Source organism: Tasmannia lanceolata, unplaced genomic scaffold, assembly GCF_043159265.1.
Source record: "Tasmannia lanceolata isolate RefF3 unplaced genomic scaffold, GAP_Taslan_0.1 ptg000024l, whole genome shotgun sequence".
NCBI classification, from domain to species: domain Eukaryota; kingdom Viridiplantae; phylum Streptophyta; class Magnoliopsida; order Canellales; family Winteraceae; genus Tasmannia; species Tasmannia lanceolata.
The window spans coordinates 5,748,488-5,769,214 of NW_027518701.1; the positions used below are offsets into that span (position 1 = coordinate 5,748,488).

At 46.6% G+C, this 20,727-nt stretch overlaps 1 protein-coding gene and 1 pseudogene across 2 annotated transcripts in view; one reads left to right on the top strand and one right to left on the bottom strand.

The window, feature by feature from the left end:
* LOC143857319 (cysteine-rich receptor-like protein kinase 10) overlaps nt 1-19,396 on the bottom strand; it is a 33,643-nt pseudogene extending 14,247 nt beyond the window's left edge. The window contains exon 1 of the transcript XR_013238614.1: nt 18,477-19,396. The product of XR_013238614.1 is annotated as a cysteine-rich receptor-like protein kinase 10 (transcript). The remainder of the gene's footprint in view (nt 1-18,476) is intronic.
* LOC143857321 (uncharacterized) lies at nt 8,544-11,468 on the top strand. The gene is made up of 3 exons (XM_077367740.1): nt 8,544-10,069; nt 10,153-10,595; nt 10,685-11,468. Exons 1-3 carry the CDS (start codon nt 9,091-9,093, stop codon nt 11,147-11,149), a joined length of 1,887 nt encoding a protein of 628 aa, XP_077223855.1. The 5' UTR covers nt 8,544-9,090; the 3' UTR covers nt 11,150-11,468.
* Nucleotides 19,397-20,727: the final 1,331 nt, after the last annotated feature.

Genomic DNA, 20,727 nt, shown 5'->3' on the forward strand with positions numbered 1-20,727 from the left:
GAAGTTAAGGCACCGTTAGTGAAGGCCTTCAAGATGATCTCAAAAGTTAAAGCACCGTTAATGAAGTTAGAGAATCCCAACTTGAATCTATTCAATCCAATCTCCACTTACTTCCCAAATATTAAAGTGAAAATGAATATATTATTTCTGCAAGACTACAACTTCATTCAGCATTTCAGCCCTTCTTTCTAAGAAATTTCATTGAAAACAACAATTCAAATCTAAAACCAATATTTGTAGAGCTTCTAACTTCATTCATTAACTTGGGTTGGATTCTACGCCCTTCAGCTCTGAAGAGGAAATAAGGAAAGTCAATGTTAATCAGTGCATAAAGATCATCAATTCCTCGTTATCTTCTTGCTTGCCTCATTCTGAGACCATGGCCCTGCTCAATTAAATCCCTTCCCAGGTTTCTGATGAAAAAAAAATTCATTTTTGCTACTCGATCTCATGATGATATTAAGGAGATTGTGTTTTGTCGTAAATCTGATAGGTCCCCAGGCCCAGATAGTTTTTATATGAAATCATACCAATAGAGTTGGGACATTATCCATATGAGTAAAAAAATGACTAGTGTGGGAAGCCAAACTCAATGTAACCAAGTGTGGACAACCAGAATGAAACCTAATTGGAGCTCTTAACAAGTGATGATAACCATATTGAAAAAAATCATCTCAAGTGTAACCACACTGAAGACATGATAAAGTGTGGATAGCCATACTGAAAATATGTCAAAGTGTGGATAGCCACACTAGAAATCGGATAAAATGTGGGCAGCTACACTGGAAATATGTCTAAGTGTGGATAAACACACTGGAAAGCATAATGGGGTGTGGATAACTACACTGGTGACCTGATAAAGCGTGGATAGCCACACTGAAATATGTCCAAGTGAGGATAGTCACACTGGAAATCTAACTATGTGTGAAAAAACACACGGAAAACATGTCCGGATATAGATAGCCACACTAAAACTCTAGATAAGCGTGAATAATCACACTACAGATATGTCTGGAAAACACACTAGAAAACCATGTGAATAGTCACACTGGAAACATGTCCAGGTGTGGGTAGCCACTAGCCACACCTTAAATTTAATAAGTGTGAATATTCACACTGAAAACCTGCCCAAATGTGGATGGTCAAACTAGAAACATGTTCCAGTGTGGGTAGTCAAACCAGAAATCTAATCAAGTGTAGGTAGTCACACTAGAAATTTGACCAAGTGTGGAAAACAACACTAGGATTCTGATCTGATGCGGAAAAACACACTGAAAATATGTTTAAGTGCGGAAAAACACACCGGAAACATGTTGATGTAAAACCACATTAGAAGCATGTTTGTGGAAAACCACACTGGAATCTGTTTAAAACCACATCAGAAACACATTTAAGCGTGGAAAACCGAACTGAAAACACATTTAAGTGTAGCAAACGACAGTGAAAAACAACTGTTTGCTGGACAAATGTTCTGTGCAGGCGCTACATAGCATACGCGGGAGTGCAGTTGTATAGGAGCTTGGTGCATTGCGGATTACTACTGCAGCGAGGATCGCCAGTGAGGGACCATCCAAGATGACATAAATCAATTTTTTCATTTCAATTTTTTGCTTGAGCAATCAACCCATGATATTGACTTCTCTTGAGATTGGGTTTCCTCCTAATCTTGTTAGATAAAAGCAAAGTTTTAATTGTTGGAAGGTTGCCTTGTTTCCCATGCCAGTTTCCTATGGTGGGAAACGAAATAGGATTTCCTATCCTATATTTTAGGTTTTTATAGAAACCTAGAAATAAAGAGTCGTTTTGTCTCTTGAAGTGTTACGGCAAGATTGGGTTTCTCCGTGTAGAATGACAAGAGGCTTGGGTGTGTCGGCAACCCAAAGGGAGAGGAAAAGAGAGAGAAAGAGAAGGGAAAAGAGAGAGAGACAGAGAGAGACAGAGAGAGGGGGGGGGGGGGGGGGGAAGGAGTTTCTTCTTTTGGTTTCTTATCGGGGCACTTTCTTGGGATTTCTTTCGGATTAGTCTCTTGTGCGCGGTCTTGGTTGAGAAGCAAGGAAAGAGTTGCGGTTTGTGGGTTTGTGATTAATCCATTGTAATCTTTGTATTTTGTTTTTTCTCATAGTGGAAGATCGTGTTTCTTGCCCGTGGAGTAGGCTTGGCCGAACCACGTAAAATCTTGGTGTTCATCTTGTGGCTTGGTTTATTTTACTTTTCCGTTAAATTTGTGCACGATCGGATTGATTTGCCTGGTGGATTTTCTCAACAAGTGGTATCAGAGCTGTGGTTGGAGCGATCGTCGAGGCCGGGTGGAGTGATCGTGGGTGTTGTGGTTGGATCACGGTTAGAGCGATCTTTGGGAGTAGAAAGACTGTCCAATAAAAGATTCTCGTTCGAGGTGGAGCATTACACAGTGAAGTGCGGAGTAATCTGAGATGGCGGTAAAATCAAGTTCTGTTCAATTCAACATCGACAGATTTGACGGAAAAGGCAGTTTCACCCTATGGCAGATGAGGGTGAAGGACATCCATGTTCAACAAGGATTATCTAAGGTGTTGAAGGGAAAGGATTGAAAGCCGGAGAAGATGACAGACGCCGAGTGGGAAGACATAGAGTCGAAGGCGGTCAGCACGATTCGGCTATGTCTCGCAGATAGTGTTGTGTTTAACGTTATGGAAGAAGAAGAAGATGCGCCCAAATTATGGGACAAGTTAGAAAAGCTTTATATGTCAAAAAGCTTGGCCAACCGGTTGTATCTTCCCCTGTCAGCTCCACAAGGTTGACGAAAAGTTGAAGGAAGCAAACAAGGCCCTTTTGCTTCTTACTTCGCTTCCTGATTCGTATGACAACTTGGTGACGACTTTGTTGTATGGTAAGGAGACAATTAAGTTAGAGGAAGTCACGGCGTCACTCTTATCGAATGAGATGCGAAAGAAACCTGTTCTTGGTGTAAGTGAAGAGCATGGGTTGATTGTTCATGGTGGGAATCAAAGAGGAAGGTCGTCTGACAGGGGATCAGGAAAAGGCAGGTCAAGATCCAGGGTCGGTGGAAAGGGTGTGCAATGTTACTGTTGCAAGGAATATAGCCACATCAAGCAGGAATGACGGGGTCTACTTGTGATGGGGTCTACTTGTGACCTCACGGGAGTTGGGATGGTGAAGATCAAGATGTTTGATGGAGTGGTTCGTACTTTGAGTGGTGTGGCGTATGTCCCAAAGATGCGAAGGAATCTACTGTCACTTGGCCGGTTGAACTCCATGGGTTACAGGTTTTCAGCTACAGGATCCATGAAAATCACACGCGGCTGTATGGTTTTGATGAAAGGAGAGAAGTGTCGCGGATTATATCGTCTGATCGGGGACACGGTGACTAGTGTTCCTAAGATCTCGATGGCTAGAAGGAAACAAGGTAATGGTGTACGCACACGTAGGATCTCTTTCTCAGTTGGTGTAGAGACAGGTTTCCAGGATGCAGACGATGGTGAGAGGATGACAGTACCTGCATTGGGGAGGATTGATCGAGATCCCTCTCCAGGGTTGACTAGGTGAGTCAACGGGTTGGCAGCTACACATGTGCATTGGCCGTGTTGATCGAATAAGGAGGAGTCGGAACCAGGATGATTCGAGGGTGTGTAGTTGGTACTTTAGAAGGCCAATGGTGGTTTGTGGCAATAGCGGACCAGTGGCGACATCAACGGAAAATTTTCAAGTGGATAGGAAACAAGTCAAGGTGGAGATTGTTGGAAAGTTGCCTTGTTTCCCACGCCAATTTTCTGGTGGTGGGAAACGAAATAGGATTTCCTATCCTATATTTTAGGTTTTTATAGAAACTTGGAAATAAAGAGTCGTTTGGTCTCTTGAAGTGTTACGGTAATATTGGGTTTCTCCGTGTAGAACGACAAGAGGCTTGGGTGTGTCGGCAACCCAAAGGGAGAGATAAAGAGAAGGGAAGAGAGAGAGAGCGAGGGAGAGGGAAGGAGTTTCTTCTTTTGGTTTCTTCTCGGGGCACCTTCTTGGGATTTCTTTTGGGTTTTTTCTCGAGTTAGTCTCTTGTATACGGTCTTGGTTGAGAAGCAAGGAAAGAGTTGCGGTTTGTGGGTTTGTGATTAATCCATTGTAATCTAGTATTTTGTTTTTTTTCTCATAGTGGAAGATCGTGTTTCTTGCCCGTGGAGTAGGCTTGGCTGAACCACGTAAAATCTTGTTGTTCATCTTGTGGCTTGGTTTATTTTACTTTTCCGTTAAATTTGTGCACGTTCGGGTTGATTTGCCTGGTGGATTTTCTCAACACTAATCTATTCTATTGTTATTGCCTCTTTCCCAAATAGTAGAGCAATCATCAAATTGTCATATGAATAACTAAGGCCCTGTTCATTTAAGATTATGACAACCGGTTGTGAGTGCCAAACAGATTATTGGACTCAAAATTATGTTTAAATTTGAGTCCAATAATCGGTTTGGGGCTGACAATCGGTTGTCATAATCTAAAACGATCAGGGCCTAAGTGGGTTAAGAAGAAATATGGCCTTTATTTCTTCATATACCTTGACATCAACTTTGCCAATCTAACCCAATATCCCATTGAACACATTTATGCATTCCCAAAGATTTTTGACGTTCTTCATCATCAACATGTTCAACCGATGCTTCAAATTCAACTTATTGGTCAAGCTCTTTGTCCTATAGAGATTCCACAATTTCTCATAATTTCGACATTGAATCTTTCTTCATAAACCATCGAGTTGACATCCTCTTACCATCATATATCATGTTCTTTGGCTTTCCGTCCATTCCCTTCAATGCCTTAAAGAGGCCCTGCTGAACTAGGATGACCTTCACCCTTCTCTAGGATAAAGGAAGCCACAGTTTCCATCAAACTTTTCAATCTTGAATTGGGTATTTGAAGCCTTTACTTCCATTGTTCAACACCCGATTATTGAGAAAATATTTAAAAGAAATGAACTTATTGGAGCGTGCAGAATCTGATGTCGTGGGACCGATCACCGATTGATGATTCCAGTCTGAAATGGTGAATAGATCACCGAATTACATCGCACTTCAGTCGACTCCAACTGGAGGAGAAAATGAGTCTTCTGCTTTCTGATTACCTTCATTTATTCTAATACCAATTGTAGTGATTTACGGTGAAATCCATAGGCACATAGCAACAAATAAAATGAGAAAACACAAGAGAAAAAAGTGGGACATAAGAGAGCACACAAATTTTACGTAGTTCAATAATAGTGCTTACGTCCAAATGCGACATCCGATGCCAATATGAGAAAAGAAATTGTAGGATTACAAACAAGAACTGAGATTTGCTAACTCCCCATACAGCTATAAGTATAACCCCTCTTCCTTGCAGTAATGCTGAAAGCTCTTTTTCTCTCAATGGAAAAACACATTTCTCACTCACATTTTACAAATACTCTCACCAATTTCTCCCAATTCAGTTTTTTATTTAGATACCTTTATATAAGGTTTCTCCAAAGGCCTAGTCAAACTAGCAGACCTTGAAGAGAGTCCCCCAAGTATTAGAGAATAACCTAATGGCTGAAAACAAGACATAGAATCGAAATAACTTTATATCATACCGAGTACTCCCTGAGAAGGTTTAAAGATCGCTTTGGAAGCTAAGTTCGTATGCAAAGAGAAGGTTTTCTATCCCTGTGGGTAACAGCTACATTGGGGCATATCACACATCTTTTGCAAAAGCAATAAGGTTGTTGACTGGCATGCATCACAAGGTACTGGATCAGGCCCTCTTGTTTCTACTCTCAACCCTCCTTTTAGTTGCAAGTTGTTGTTGAATAACAATACTGCCTACTTCTCCCATTTTAGATTTGGTTATCTGTTATGGTTATTTTTTCTTACTATGTTTCCCTGTTAAGTCTTTTTTGGCTATTCGTACGAAGTCTCCTTCTATTCATCTTGCATATAGTTCTTTTTTGTCTACCGTGCGATTATTTATTTTATTGTTCTTTTTTCAAGATTCCCGCTTACACATAAAAACAAAGAAACACAAAGTAACAAAAGCAATTCTAGAGCTCTCACCTACACTATTGTATTGTCTTCATTTTACTTCGCTTTTCTTTGGTATAAAATGTAGTAGTATTGTAGATTATCCTCCACATTGATTAAAAAAATAAGGTGAGCTTATGTAGTTGTAGAAATGTATTCTCATCCTAAATGTTTTGGCAGCTTGAGATTTTGGAGCATGACATCCATGGTGGAAAGCAGTAGATAAATTACAAAAAATTTCAAATATTATTTTAATAAAGTGATAAAATTGGCGCTTGACCAATCTAATCAGATTCTGGAAAAAAAAAGTAGGAAAAAGAAGATCCAAAGGAGCATTGCTACATATTATTTGCCAAAAAGGGGCACCTCTATACTTGTTTGTCACTTGGATGGTGTTGGGACCTGAGTAGAGCTCACCCTTAAAAGCTAGCCACTAACCACGCTCTTATAAGCCCTTCCAAACCTATTCACCTTTCGATGTGGGATCTTTGTTTTTCGCGTGGAACCCCTTACAATCTCCCCCTCCATGCAGAAGCAACGTGGGAACTACAAGATCTTTCCCGAGGGCTTTTCACCATCCTCGAGGATACACCATTATTACCATACCCTCGCTCTGATACCACTTGCTGGACCCAAGTATAACTCATCCTTAAAAAGCAAGTCATTGAGCGGATGGTGCCCAAGTCCTTATTAGCCCTTCCACATCCATTCACTTTTCCAATGTGGGGTCTTTGCTTTTTCACATGGAACCCCAACAAATGGAATCAGAGAAGCAGAGGATGCCCTTTTAGCCCACGACAAATGATGTTAGCATTCTTACATAATCATTTAACTAATGTGAAGAGTTTATTAAATTGTGTCACTTTTTGTTAGACCAAAAATCGGTAACAGGTACAGCAGTGGCGTAAGAGCTGAGAGCGAGCGACGAGGGAGGTTGAGTATGAGTCCTGCGGTGAGTGCTTAGTCCTGCACAAGGCAAGCGAGGTCAGAAGACCAGACCGGGTTTTACTCCGGACAGGCCCTTCGACACTCAAGTCAGTATGAGCAGGAGTGAAGGGGAGATGTCTTAAGAGTTTAGGGAGAGAAGGGATTTTCGCATTACCTATCAGTCTGAGCTTTAGTCCCCTATTTATAGGGAAAATCTGTTGAGGTGTCCTGGACAGGTGTCCAGGACAGGTGGCGGCCTGTGAGAGGCTGGATCTCACCTACTCTGAACAGGTGGCAGCCTGTGAGAGGCTGAGTCTCACCTACTCTGGGACAGGTGGCAGCCTGTGAGAGGCTGGGTCTCACCTACTTTGGGACAGGTGGCAGCCTGTGAGAGGCTGGATCTCACCTACTCTGAACAGGTGGCAGCCTGTGAGAGGCTGAGTCTCACCTACTCTGGGACAGGTGGCAGCCTGTGAGAGGCTGAGTCTCACCTACTCTGGGACAGGTGGCAGCCTGTGAGAGGCTGGTGTTTTCACACCCCATCAGTTGCCCCCCAGTTTTCCAAGTCATTGAAGGACTTGGGAAAGTGTGATCACTCGTTTTTCTGGATGGGGAGACGTTGTTCGGGGGTGAATCGAAGAATTTAGCACGGAGTCCGGAGTTCGCAGTCCGGATTTCGGAGTTCGGAGTTCGCAGTCCGGCGTCCGGAGTACGGCTTCAACCGGACTGGCTCCTGGCGCAACACAGAGTCAAATATCCAGTCCGGAGTTCGCAGTCCGGAGTCCGGAGTTGGGAGTTCGCAGTCCGGAGTACGGCTTCAACCGGACTGGCTCCTGGCGCAACACAGAGTCAAATATCCAGTCTGGAGTTCGCAGTCCGGAGTCCGGAGTTGGGAGTTCGCAGTCCGGAGTACGGCTTCAACCGGACTGGCTCCTGGCGCAACACAGAGTCAAATATCCAGTCTGGAGTTCGCAGTCCGGAGTCCGGAGTTGGGAGTTCGCAGTCCGGAGTACGGCTTCAACCGGACTGGCTCCTGGCGCAACACAGAGTCAAATATCCAGTCCGGAGTTCGCAGTCCGGAGTCCGGAGTCGGGAGTTCGCAGTCCGGAGTACGGCTTCAACCGGACTGGCTCCTAATGCTTCATAGAACGCGTTATATCCAGTACGGTTTTTTCCGGACTGAATTTTGTCTTCTAGCGGCCAGTTCGGTGCGGACCGGACTGATTTTTGTCGTCTTGTGAGAACGCGTTATATCCAGTACGGTTTTTTCCGGACTGAATTTTGTCTTCTAGCGGCCAGTTCGGTGCGGACCGGACTGATTTTTGTCGTCTTGTGAGAACGCGTTATATCCAGTACGGTTTTTTCCGGACTGAATTTTGTCTTCTAGCGGCCAGTTCGGTGCGGACCGGACTGATTTTTGTCGTCTTGTGAGAACGCGTTATATCCAGTACGGTTTTTTCCGGACTGAATTTTGTCTTCTAGCGGCCAGTTCGGTGCGGACCGGACTGATTTTTGTCGTCTTGTGAGAACGCGTTATATCCAGTACGGTTTTTTCCGGACTGAATTTTGTCTTCTAGCGGCCAGTTCGGTGCGGACCGGACTGATTTTTGTCGTCTTGTGAGAACGCGTTATATCCAGTACGGTTTTTTCCGGACTGAATTTTGTCTTCTAGCGGCCAGTTCGGTGCGGACCGGACTGATTTTTGTCGTCTTGTGAGAACGCGTTATATCCAGTACGGTTTTTTCCGGACTGAATGCCGAGTGCGGAGTGCGGAGTGCGGAGTGCGGAGATCCATCTTTGGGACGTGAATGTTTACGCGCGTGCTTGATCGTATTGATGGTGGGAGAATGTGTCCGTCATAAATAGGGGACACGTGGCGCAATCCGGATGGCCTCGAGATGCGTGCATCGCATTTATTACCCCACCGCCTCTGAAAAACTATATAAGGAGGTTTACCCCCCTTCACTTTTTACTTTTTACCTTTCATCTTTTTTCTCTTCTTGCTCTGGGAGTTTCCACTTCTCAGTTCGCAGCTCGCAGTCCGCAGATCGCAGATCGCAGTTCGCAGCCCGTAGCTCGCAGTCGCGTTCCAAGATCTTTTAAGAGCTCCACTCACCGGTATTCCTCTCAGCCCTTCCTTTTACTATGTCTGATAGTACTTCCGATTCCGAGTCCGGTACGGGGTCCTCCACTAGCAGTATTTCGGAGTTTAGGATGCCTCAGGAGCCTTTTTTGGCTAGTCCGTCTGATAGGATAGACCTTGTAGATAGTGACGACGGAGGGGATAGGGATGAAGTGATCTTAGATCTGAATGCCACTCCACCCTTGACTGGCAGTCTCCCGCGAGCAGGAGGGAGTGTTGAGAGCGACGTTGCTGAAGCGTCCACAACATTCCTTCCTGGCCGGGCCGTGGAGGTGATCGCTAGAGCGCGGATGGATGCCGATCCAAAATACAACTTGCGAGCTCTAGTCGAGGAGAACTACCTCACCAGGTCTATGCTGGGAGATATCAGGGATAAATACTGTGTGCCCCCGAGATTTGAGCTGAGGGCAGCTATAGAGGGAGACAGAGCCTGCAACGAGAGCCAGGATCTCTGTATTTATGAGGAGTCACTGAGGGCAGGACTCCGATTTCCGTTGCACCCCTTTTTCTCAGCGGTGCTGCGATACTACGGACTAGCCCCGGCCCAGGTAGCTCCGAACTCATGGAGATTATTAGTTGGGTTTTTATACCTCGTCCACGGTCGGTTAGAGAGGAGCGTGACTTTGTCACTGTTCCGTGCTTGTGCACACCTGAAGAAGCATAAAGAAGGGGGCTGGATCTACATTAGCCAGCGCCCTGAACGGAAGATAATCACTGGCATTCCTTCGTCGATTCACTCGTGGAAGAACAGATTCTTCTATGTTGTGGATCAGGAGGCCAGTGAGCCCTGGTCCGTCCCTCTAGTGTGGGACACTCCAGATACCTCAAAACTGAGTCGAAAGCCGCTCCTCGAAGGTGAGGACAGTATAACATTCGCCTTGATGCGGAAGGAGATTGAGCAATCGGGCCTCATCCGTTGTAAGGAGTTTTCTGAAGAGGCGATTCTGGTCGGGCTGGGCGTGAGTGCCGCGACTCCAGAACGTATGTAGCTAGACTTGTCTATGCAATCTGTTTATTTTTTTATATACTTGCTTCTGACCGTTGGCTGCTCATTTGTCTTGCAGAGATGAAGAAACAATCAACCGTCGAGAAAATCAGGCAGGGAGCTCAACCGCGGGCACAAGAAGGTGCTCAACAGGCGCAGCAGGAGCGCCAGAAGAGAAAAGCGACTGTGCTGGGGAGTCCGGCCCCGTCACAGGGCATTCCTCCCCCATCCCAGAGGCCCAAGACTAAGGTGAAGCTAGTAGGCCCCTTTGCTCAGGGCGGTGGCTCTTCTAAGTCCGGTGGTGCTTCTACCGGAGCCGGTTCTGGGGCTCGCCCTCCTGCGGGGATTAGTGAGCAAGTCTTTCGACCCAATTGGGCCGTTCTGAAGGATGACACTGCCTTAGGCGAGAGCCGGGTAGCAGCAGAGCTTATGAGCAAGTGTTTGCTGCAGAAGGACAAGCAACAGGTCCTTTACGAGCCGCCAGCTACAGGAGAGGAGGCTGTGTTGTCCTCCGCTTACCAGGTAAGGAAGTAGTGCTTTGATTTGCTAACTTTCTGCCCATTTCTTCCTTTCACCATACTGATGCCTGTTTCTTTCTGTTCTTTCTTCAGATCTTGCTATACTATAATGACCTCAAGGAGAAGAGTAAGAGCTTCTCCCAAGCCATTACTTCATCTGAAGAGGTGAACGGAAAGTTGGCCGCTGAGGTGCAGGAGCTTCAAACGAGCATTGGGCGAATAGAGGAGGAGAAGAAGTTGTTAAAAGAAGATCTGGCCGCAGAGAAGAGGAAACTGGCCAAGGCTGCTGAAGCCATGGAGGCTCAAAGAGGAAGGGCCACTGACAGGCAGGAGAAGGCAGTAAAAGAGGCCACAGAGGCAAAGGAGGCTGAACTTTTCAGCCTGTCGAGCGAGGCTTACAGTCTTGGATACTACGACTGCCTCCAGGAGCTCCAGGCCTGCAATCCAAATCTATTGATGCAGAACATGACTCTCCCTGCCAGGCCGAAGATTACTGATGAGGAGCCAGATACTCCTGCTGATACTCCTGCTGACATCACCTCTCTTCCAGATGCTTAGAGATTTTTTTTTTTTTTGTTTTGTCTTTGTTTTGACCTCTTTTTGTAATGGTCCTTGAGACCCTACAGCTTTTACCAGCATGTTTAAAGTGAATTTTGTAATGGCCCTCGAGGCCCCACATATTCTGATCAATGAAATTTGTCTGTCTCTGATACTTCTCAGCTGAGTGATTTGCTTGACTTTGTCTTTTTATTTTGATAACCTGTGAGTGAGGCCGTTGATGGTCGAATTGCGACGAACTGGTCTTTTAACAAGTACCCAAGTTTTGTGAACTGGGTTTCCAGTGAGTACCCAAGTTTTGTGAACTGGGTTTCCAGTGCGTACCCAAGTTTAAGAACTGGGTTTCCAGTGAGTACCCAAGTTTTGTGAACTGGGTTTCCAGTGCGTACCCAAGTTTAAGAACTGGGTTTCCAATGAGTACCCAAGTTTTGTGAACTGGGTTTCCAGTGCGTACCCAAGTTTAAGAACTGGGTTTCTAATGAGTACCCAAGTTTTGTGAACTGGGTTTCCAGTGCGTACCCAAGTTTAAGAACTGGGTTTCCAGTGAGTACCCAAGTTTTGTGAACTGGGTTTCCAATGAGTACCCAAGTTTTGTGAACTGGGTTTCCAGTGCGTACCCAAGTTTAAGAACTGGGTTTCCAGTGAGTACCCAAGTTTTGTGAACTGGGTTTCCAATGCGTACCCAAGTTTAAGAACTGGGTTTCCAGTGAGTACCCAAGTTTTGTGAACTGGGTTTCCAGTGAGTACCCAAGTTTTGTGAACTGGGTTTCCAGTGCGTACCCAAGTTTAAGAACTGGGTTTCCAGTGAGTACCCAAGTTTTGTGAACTGGGTTTCCAGTGCGTACCCAAGTTTAAGAACTGGGTTTCCAGATATAAAAATGACACTGAATTTGCAAGAAGATTATTTATTCATAATAACAAATATACAAATTTACAAGATCACCTTTTCACGCCGGATAATTCGACTACTGATAATATTTCCTGAGGTTTTTGGAGTTCCATGCATGAGGTAATAGGTGCTCCTCCAGTGTCTCTAGCCTGTAGCTTCCTGGCCGGATAACTTCCTTCACTCGATAGGGTCCCTCCCAAGTTGGGGAAAGTTTCCCTACTTTCGTCGGCTGGGAGACGGCTGCCTTTCTCAGGACCAGATCCCCTGTCCTGAATTCTCTGGGGCGGATTTTGGAGTCGTGATAATTCGACACCTTCTGCTTATAAGCGGCGACCCGGATTCGAGATTCCTCCCGGATTTCTTCTAATAAGTCGAGGTTGGCGCGGAGTCCGTCGCTGTTCAGTTGCTCATGGAAACTGATGACTCTGGGAGATGGGGTGCCTATATCAACAGGTATCACGGCTTCAGTTCCAAAAGAGAGGTTGAATGGTGATTCACCAGTCGTCGTGCGAGGAGTGGTGCGGTAAGCCCACAGAACATGGTAGAGCTCATCTGCCCATCGGCCAGCCTTTTCATCCAGCCTTTTCTTTATCCCTTGAAGCAAGATCCTATTGGTTACTTCTGTTTGCCCATTGGTCTGGGGGTGAGCAACCGAAGTGAATCTCTGTTCAATCTTTAGGTCAGAGCAGAACTTCCGAAAGTTCCGGCAGTCGAACTGTTTGCCGTTATCTGTGATTAAGGCACGGGGAATCCCAAATCTGCAGACCACTGCCTTCCAGAAGAAATTCTGTATATTCTGCTCAGTGATCTGGGCTAGAGGTTCTGCCTCCACCCACTTGGTGAAGTAGTCGATTGCCACTACTACGAATATGCGCTTTCCGGAAGCCGGTGGAAAAGGACCAAGAATGTCCATCCCCCATACTGCAAAAGGGAGTGGACTGATAATTGGGGCCATCGCCACAGCAGGCTGGTGGATGGTGGGGGAGAATTTCTGGCACCTCTCGCACTTTTTAACCAAATTCAGCGCGTCTTGTCGTATGGTGGGCCAATACAATCCTCTGAGGAGTACCTTGATCGCCAGGGCTTTGCCCCCCAGATGTTCTCCGCAGATTCCTTCATGAGTCTCTTGCAATGCGTACGCGGCGTTACTTGGTCCCAGACACTTCAGGTACGGGAGAGTGTAGGACCTTTTATACAAAATGTCACCGCTGAGGGAGAATCGGGCGGCTCTCTGTATCACCTTACGGGCTTCCTTCTTATCTTCGGGAAGTTTCGCGTCCCGTAAGTAATGAATGATCTCATCCATCCAGCACGGCTCGTTCTCCACCTGCATTATATCTGCGGCTTCCCTTTCGATGCTAGATCTTTGTAGAAATTCCATACGTATGCTTCCAAGAGTGGTGTATCCAGAAGCAGCCAGCTTCGACAGTACATCTGCTTTGGCATTTTCTGTCCGCGGTATTCTGATGACCTCGAAACTGGCAAACCGGCTGGAGAGTTGATGAACCTTAGCAAGATACTTAACCATACGCTCATCTCGGGCTTCGTAGACCCCTTGGATCTGATTTGCTACCAGCTGTGAGTCGCAGTATGCTTTTAATTTCCGGGCGCCGGTCTGAATTGCTAGGTTCATTCCGGCAAGGAGGGCTTCATATTCTGCCTCATTGTTGGACGCACGGAATCCGAATCTCAGAGCATAATCCGCAGTGAACTCCTCAGGCCCAGTGAGGATGAGGCCTGCTCCACAGCCGTTTTTATTTGAAGAACCGTCGACATATACTTCCCAAGTTGGTGTGCTGGTCATGGAGTCCTGCTCTGCCAGGGGTTGCAAGATTTCTGTCTGAGTTTCTGCTATGCATTCGTCAGGAACCGCTTTCTCTGCAACTGGGAGTTGTACCGTTTCAGGGTCGGCGACTTGCTGGGGGATGGTGCACTCCGCTACGAAATCTGCCAGTACTTGGGCCTTGATGGCTGGCCTTGGAGCGTACTGGATGTCGAACTCGCTCAGCTCTACGGCCCATTTCACAAGTCGTCCGGAGATATCTGGTCGATGGAGTACTTGCCGGAGCGGCTGGTCAGTCAAGACCTTTACAGTATGAGCTTGAAAGTACGGTCTTAATTTTCTTGCAGCCATTACCAGCGCGTAAGCCAATTTCTCGACCCGCTGGTACCTTGTTTCTGCGTCGTGAAGAACCTTGCTGACATAATAGATTGGTTTTTGCTGGCGGTGCTCCTCGCGGACGAGGACAGCTGCCAGTGCCGTGGAGCTAACGGAGAGATATAGAAATAATTCCTCACCTGGCTCCGGCTTTGTTAATAATGGCGGGGAGGACAGATACCTTTTCAGCTCGTCGAAGGCAATCTGGCATTCTTCCGTCCAGGGCGCAGTTTTGAGGCCCTTAACCGCACTGAAAAAAGGCAGGCATCTCTCCGCCGATTTGGAGATGAAGCGACCCAGCGCCGCTATCATTCCCGTGAGCCGCTGAACTTCTCTGATGGTTCTTGGGGCGGTAAGCTCTACCACAGCTCTGATCTTCTCGGGATTTGCTTCTATCCCTCGCTGACTCACCATGAATCCCAAGAACTTCCCCGAACTGACACCAAAGGTGCACTTGGTGGGGTTGAGTTTCATGTTGTGCTTCTTGAGGACCTGAAATGTTTCTCTGAGATCAGACACGTGGTCCTGTGCGCTTCGACTTTTGACCAGCATATCATCCACATACACTTCCATATTTCGGCCGATCTGGTTCTGAAAAAGTCTGTTCACCAGCCTTTGATAAGTAGCTCCGGCGTTTTTGAGGCCGAAGGGCATGACTCGGTAGCAATAAGTCCCTTGATCTGTGACGAATGAGGTCTTTGGTATATCCGATTCGTACATCCTGATCTGGTTATATCCGGAGAAGGCGTCCATGAAGCTCAACAGTTCATGACCCGCTGTGGCGTCGATGAGCTGATCGATCTTCGGGAGCGGGTAACTGTCCTTGGGACAAGCCTTATTCAGATCAGTAAAATCGACGCAGGTTCTCCACTTTCCATTAGTCTTCTTGACTAGGACTACATTTGCTAGCCAGTCCGGATATCGAATCTCGCGAATGAAGTCAGCCTTCAGAAGCCTCTCCACTTCTTCTTTTATTGCCTGTCGCCTTTCAAAAGCAAAGTGTCTCCTTTTCTGTTTCACCGGTCTGCAGGTTGAATCGACACCAAGCCTATGAGTGCTGATCTCTGGATCGATGCCGGGCATATCGGCAGGAACCCATGCAAAGACATCTGCATTGCCCTGGAGAAACTCGGTGAGTTGATGTTGAATGCTACTACTAAGGGAGGAACCGATCAGAGCGACTTTCTCACCGTCCTCCGGGCACAGTGGGATGGAGAGTAGGTCCTTAGCGGGTTGAGTACCCCTGAGTTCGTCCCTTACATCAAGCAGTTCGATTGGCAGTGATTCCACTGCGTTTTTACCTTTCAGTGCCATTGCATAGCACTCCCTTGATTGAGGCTGATCTCCGCGAACTTCCCCCACACCATTAGGGGTTATGAATTTCATTTTTTGGTGGTAGGCTGAGGCGACTGCTCGGATCAGATTCTGGCCAGGCCGTCCCAAGATAGCATTATAGACCGAGGTGGCCTTCACTACCAGGAAGTTAACCATGGCGAATGCTTGACGAGGTGGGTCTCCGACAAGAACGGGGAGCTCAATCTGCCCCACTACTTTCACGACCTCTCCAGAGAAGCCGAACAAATCTGAGTTCGCCGGCCTTAGACGGTCGTCGCCTATCATCATTTTCTCGAAGGCATGGTAGTATAGAATATCCGCTGAGCTCCCGTTGTCCACAAGAATTTTCTTTACCTCCCAGTTGGCAACGAGCATGGTTAACACCAATGCATCGTCGTGGGGCAAAATAAGGCTGTCCAGATCTGCGTCTGAGAAGGAGATCTCATTCTCCGTTCTTGACTTTTTGCTGGTTGTGTGAACGGCGTTAACTTGCCGTGCATATGCTTTTCGAGCAGCAGAGGAGGTGCCCCCGGCGGCTGGTCCGCCCATGATTGTATTGATAACCCCCCTTGGTTGAGATCGGGGTGCCTCAGGCTGCGCGTCGGTGACCTGAGAAGTCTTATCCTGAGGAGGGGGCTGCGGTGATCTTCGAGGGCTACGGCCCTGGGGACTCTTTCCTTTGCGCCCTTGGGTGCGGCCGTCATTCTGGATGTATTTTTTCAAATAACCCCGGCTGATCAGCTGCTCAATTTCTCCCTTGAGCTGCCAGCAATCCTCTGTGTCATGGCCGTGGTCCTTGTGGAACCGACAGTACTTTGAAGGATCTCTTCTGTTTCCTTTGGAGATCATTCTGGGCGGCCACTTCACAAACTCCTCCTCACTGATCGCTGCCAGTATGTGCTTTCTAGAGGTATTGAGAGGTGTGAAGTTCTCTTCTCTTCTCTGAGGGGGTGGAGACTTCTCTTTCCTGGGAGGTTTATCCTCCCTACGCTGTTTAGGCAGATTCTTCTCTTCAGAGGTTATCCTCCGGTTTGAATTAAGAGCTGCCAGTGTTTCTTCCACTGTTATGTACTCTTCTGCCCCGGCCATGAGATCCGCCAGTGAGTGCGGATTTTGCCGAGCCACCGCTCGACGGAAATCATCAGATCTTGCACCGGTGAGGAGTGCGTTCATAGCCGCTGAGGGATCTAAATTGGGCACCTGTAGTGCCTCCCTGTTGAAGCGGCGGACGAACACCTTCAGGGGCTCATTGTCTTCCTGTCGCAAGGCCATCAGGGAGGCTGTTGTTTTCTTTGGCCTGCGGCTGCTCATGAAGTGGCGGACGAGGTCCTCTCCAAAATCGTCGAAATTGTTGATGGAGTTTGGTTTGATCCTGGAGTACGAGTCTCTTGCCGCGCCAGTGAGCGTCGTTGGGAAGGCTCTGCAGATGAAGCCGTCGGAGGCGCCGTGGAGGAGCATCATTGTTCTAAATGTTTCCAGATGATCCACGGGATCGGTAGTGCCGTCGTACTGAGGGACGGCAGGCATCTTAAATCCTCTGGGTGCTGGAGCACTCAGGACATCCTTAGTGAATGGCGTTCTGCTTGAGAACGCTCTAGAGGCGGGCCGGCTCTGATCCTTCGCCAATTCCTCTATCCGGTGGTTCATCTCCTCCATTCTCTGTAGCAGCGGATCCGTTCTGCGGTCTGGGGACCTGATTCTTCCCACAAATGGGCTTGCCGCAGAACCGGACTGACTTTCCGGACTCCTACGACGAGGTCGAGATTTTGCCGGTGGCAAACGATCTTCGTGAGGCCGGCGCCTCTGCGTGGAGCGAGACCGCGATCTTTCGCGGTGATGAGGTTCTGTCTGGGCGTGCCTCACTATGGGGCGATAAACTTGTCTAGCGGAGTGATGAGTTCTGCCCTCCCCGTGACGTGATGACTCTCCCCTGTGGACTCCTTGGGCAGATCGCGGGGCCTCTGGAAGAGGTGGAGGGGGTGCTTGAAGTAGTTGTTGGTACTGACCAACAAGGGCCGTCATCTGCTGGAAGAGGGCTTGGACTTGCTCCGAGGTGGGCACGGGATTGTGATGCTCCGAGCGAGAAAGGCTTTGGTCGGCAGAAGCTGCCACTACCATCGAGGCGATTCGACCACTCCGGGTCCTGCGAGGTAGCGCGGCTTGGTCGTTCTGCGCAGAAGCTAATCGCGCACTCTTGCGCCCTGCCATTTTGTAAGTGAGATGTAAGAACAGCTTTTAGTTCTTGGTCCCACGGATGGCGCCAATCTGTTAGACCAAAAATCGGTAACAGGTACAGCAGTGGCGTAAGAGCTGAGAGCGAGCGACGAGGGAGGTTGAGTATGAGTCCTGCGGTGAGTGCTTAGTCCTGCACAAGGCAAGCGAGGTCAGAAGACCAGACCGGGTTTTACTCCGGACAGGCCCTTCGACACTCAAGTCAGTATGAGCAGGAGTGAAGGGGAGATGTCTTAAGAGTTTAGGGAGAGAAGGGATTTTCGCATTACCTATCAGTCTGAGCTTTAGTCCCCTATTTATAGGGAAAATCTGTTGAGGTGTCCTGGACAGGTGTCCAGGACAGGTGGCGGCCTGTGAGAGGCTGGATCTCACCTACTCTGAACAGGTGGCAGCCTGTGAGAGGCTGAGTCTCACCTACTCTGGGACAGGTGGCAGCCTGTGAGAGGCTGGGTCTCACCTACTTTGGGACAGGTGGCAGCCTGTGAGAGGCTGGATCTCACCTACTCTGAACAGGTGGCAGCCTGTGAGAGGCTGAGTCTCACCTACTCTGGGACAGGTGGCAGCCTGTGAGAGGCTGAGTCTCACCTACTCTGGGACAGGTGGCAGCCTGTGAGAGGCTGGTGTTTTCACACCCCATCACTTTTCAAAAAGAAAAGAAAAGAACCAATAAACAATAAACAACCCCATGTTAGGAACAAAAGAAGAAGTTTTACCAGTGGTAGATGTGTTAGTTGAGCTTGGAGCAGGAGGAGAAGGTAGAGGAGGAGCTGGTGGAGCTGCTATCTGCGATGCCTCATAGAAAGGAAAAACCTCAAATCCCAAATTACAATTCGGCCCAATAACTCTTCCCCCTTCCTTCCATGTTGGAATTGAAGATATAGCATCTTGTAGGCATTTGTTACATTCAAATCCAGATAAAAATTGGGCACACTGCACTAGCCCATATATGGTTTGGTTGTCCTAAAATCTAACATTTTGGGTCGCAAACATACTAGTTGAAGCATCAAAAGCAGCTAAGGAAGTAAGATTATCCATCATATCTCTCAACAATCGATCAAACTTATCTGGGTTTGTGCTATTATTCGGATTATACACATAATCTATTGGCGAATTTACAGACGAAGGCGTGATAGGAAAACTGGAGTAGAGTAACAAACAGTAATCATAGAAAACAAATGCAGACTTCCTGTTAGGGCATACTTTGATGATATCTTGAGTTGCTGTATCAACACAACTCTGACACTGGATTGGGGTACGGTCACCTCGACAGAGGACTAGTGCATAAACCCTATTTGGGTTTTGCCCAATGGTGGTGTTACAAAAGCCAGTGAGGGTTAGATTAGAGGAGAGGGAAGGTAGGAGGAGATTGAGGTTAGTTTGGAATGTGCTGCTAGAGGTGTAATTAGCTGAATCTAAGCAAGAACGGTATAAAGGGCTTGCTCTGGTTTGGATAGAGAAAAAGATGAGAGAGAAAAGGAGAGATTGAAAGGATTTTGGATTGAGAAAATGGGACATTGTTGTCAATTGGGCAGTTTGGGTTCAAGCAAAATTAAAGAGGAGAGAGGGTTTTAGAGGTTTTTAAGAGCTTTTCAGAGATGAGGAATGGTTTTGGTAGCTTTAGACTGTTGGTCATCTCTCTGGTCAGTTGACTTTGGCGACTTTGAAAGTCTTCCATGGGAGGTCAAGTCTTCAGTTTGATCAGTGTGTACGCAACGTTCACATGTTTTTCTCTGAAAAAGACCAATGGGGGGTGCCCTTGAAACTTGGTTTTGCAAGGGCGCACTTGATTCTATCATTCCTCATTTTAAATGGAGGACCATGCAAGAAACCAACTACAAGGGCACCACCATTGCTCCTTTTTTAAAGAAAATGCATCTATTGTTCTATTTGTCAGCAGTTTTTTGTACATTTCTTTGCCCCTTATTAATGTAATTTTAACCAATTGGGCGCTCTTGTAACTGGTTTTTGCAAGGGCGCACTTCATTGTATCATTCCTCTTATAAACGCGAAAGATAGCTTGCAACAGATACCGATTACAGTCATAGGTAACAAGATTAATGAAGAGAGAAAGCAAAATATATCTAAGGATATAATTTATAGAATTAGGATTTGCAATTTAAGATTGTGAATTCATGATTGCCCTTCATAGATACTAAGGGGCCATTTGGATCTAGGGTGGTAAAATTTGTGAAAATATATTTTTTATGATAAGGTCCTACAAGGTTGAAGTTTGCCCTGTAAACAGGGTAAATTTTTTAGTCTAGAAAGGATTTCCCATGGAAAATCATGGTCCATCAAAATTATTTCTAGAATTGAATGAACATAGGTCAAAACAGCCCAAATAGAAGCAATAAGATCTGAAGAAGGCAACCTGACTAAAAAAAGAGATAATACCTAAAAAATTAAGACAATTTAATTTTTCAAAAAAGAGCCATCATCTAAACTAAGGTCCGAGACCCATATTTGACCTTCTAAGAAACTAGGCATATGTTCTAAATAGGTTCATTCTCTGGTTACATGATTAGAATTAATTTATGGGATTACAAGGTCTTAGGCACACCAATCAAATATGGATTCCACTAGTATGATGATCAAACATAAATACCTTTGAAGTACTCATTCGGCATCACATCACCCTTTTGAAAGATCATTGTGATTAGAAGGTCTTAGGTTCATTCCTCTTATTTGTTTGGGAGTGAAATTTTTCAGCCCTTCTCTTTCAAAAGAAATGCCACCTTGTATGAATTAAATTAGAGGAATGGTAGAATGAAGGGCGTCCTTGCAAAAACCAATTTCAAGGGCACCCCCATTGGTTCTTTTCAACAAAATGCATTTATGCGGGTGCGGAAAAAATATGGGAACTGCTTTAAAGAATATAAATTTGTAGGAGTCATAAATGCCCTTTGCTGAAATTGACCAATTGGAGCGCCCTTGCCTCCCTTGAAGCTGGTTTTTGCAAGGGCA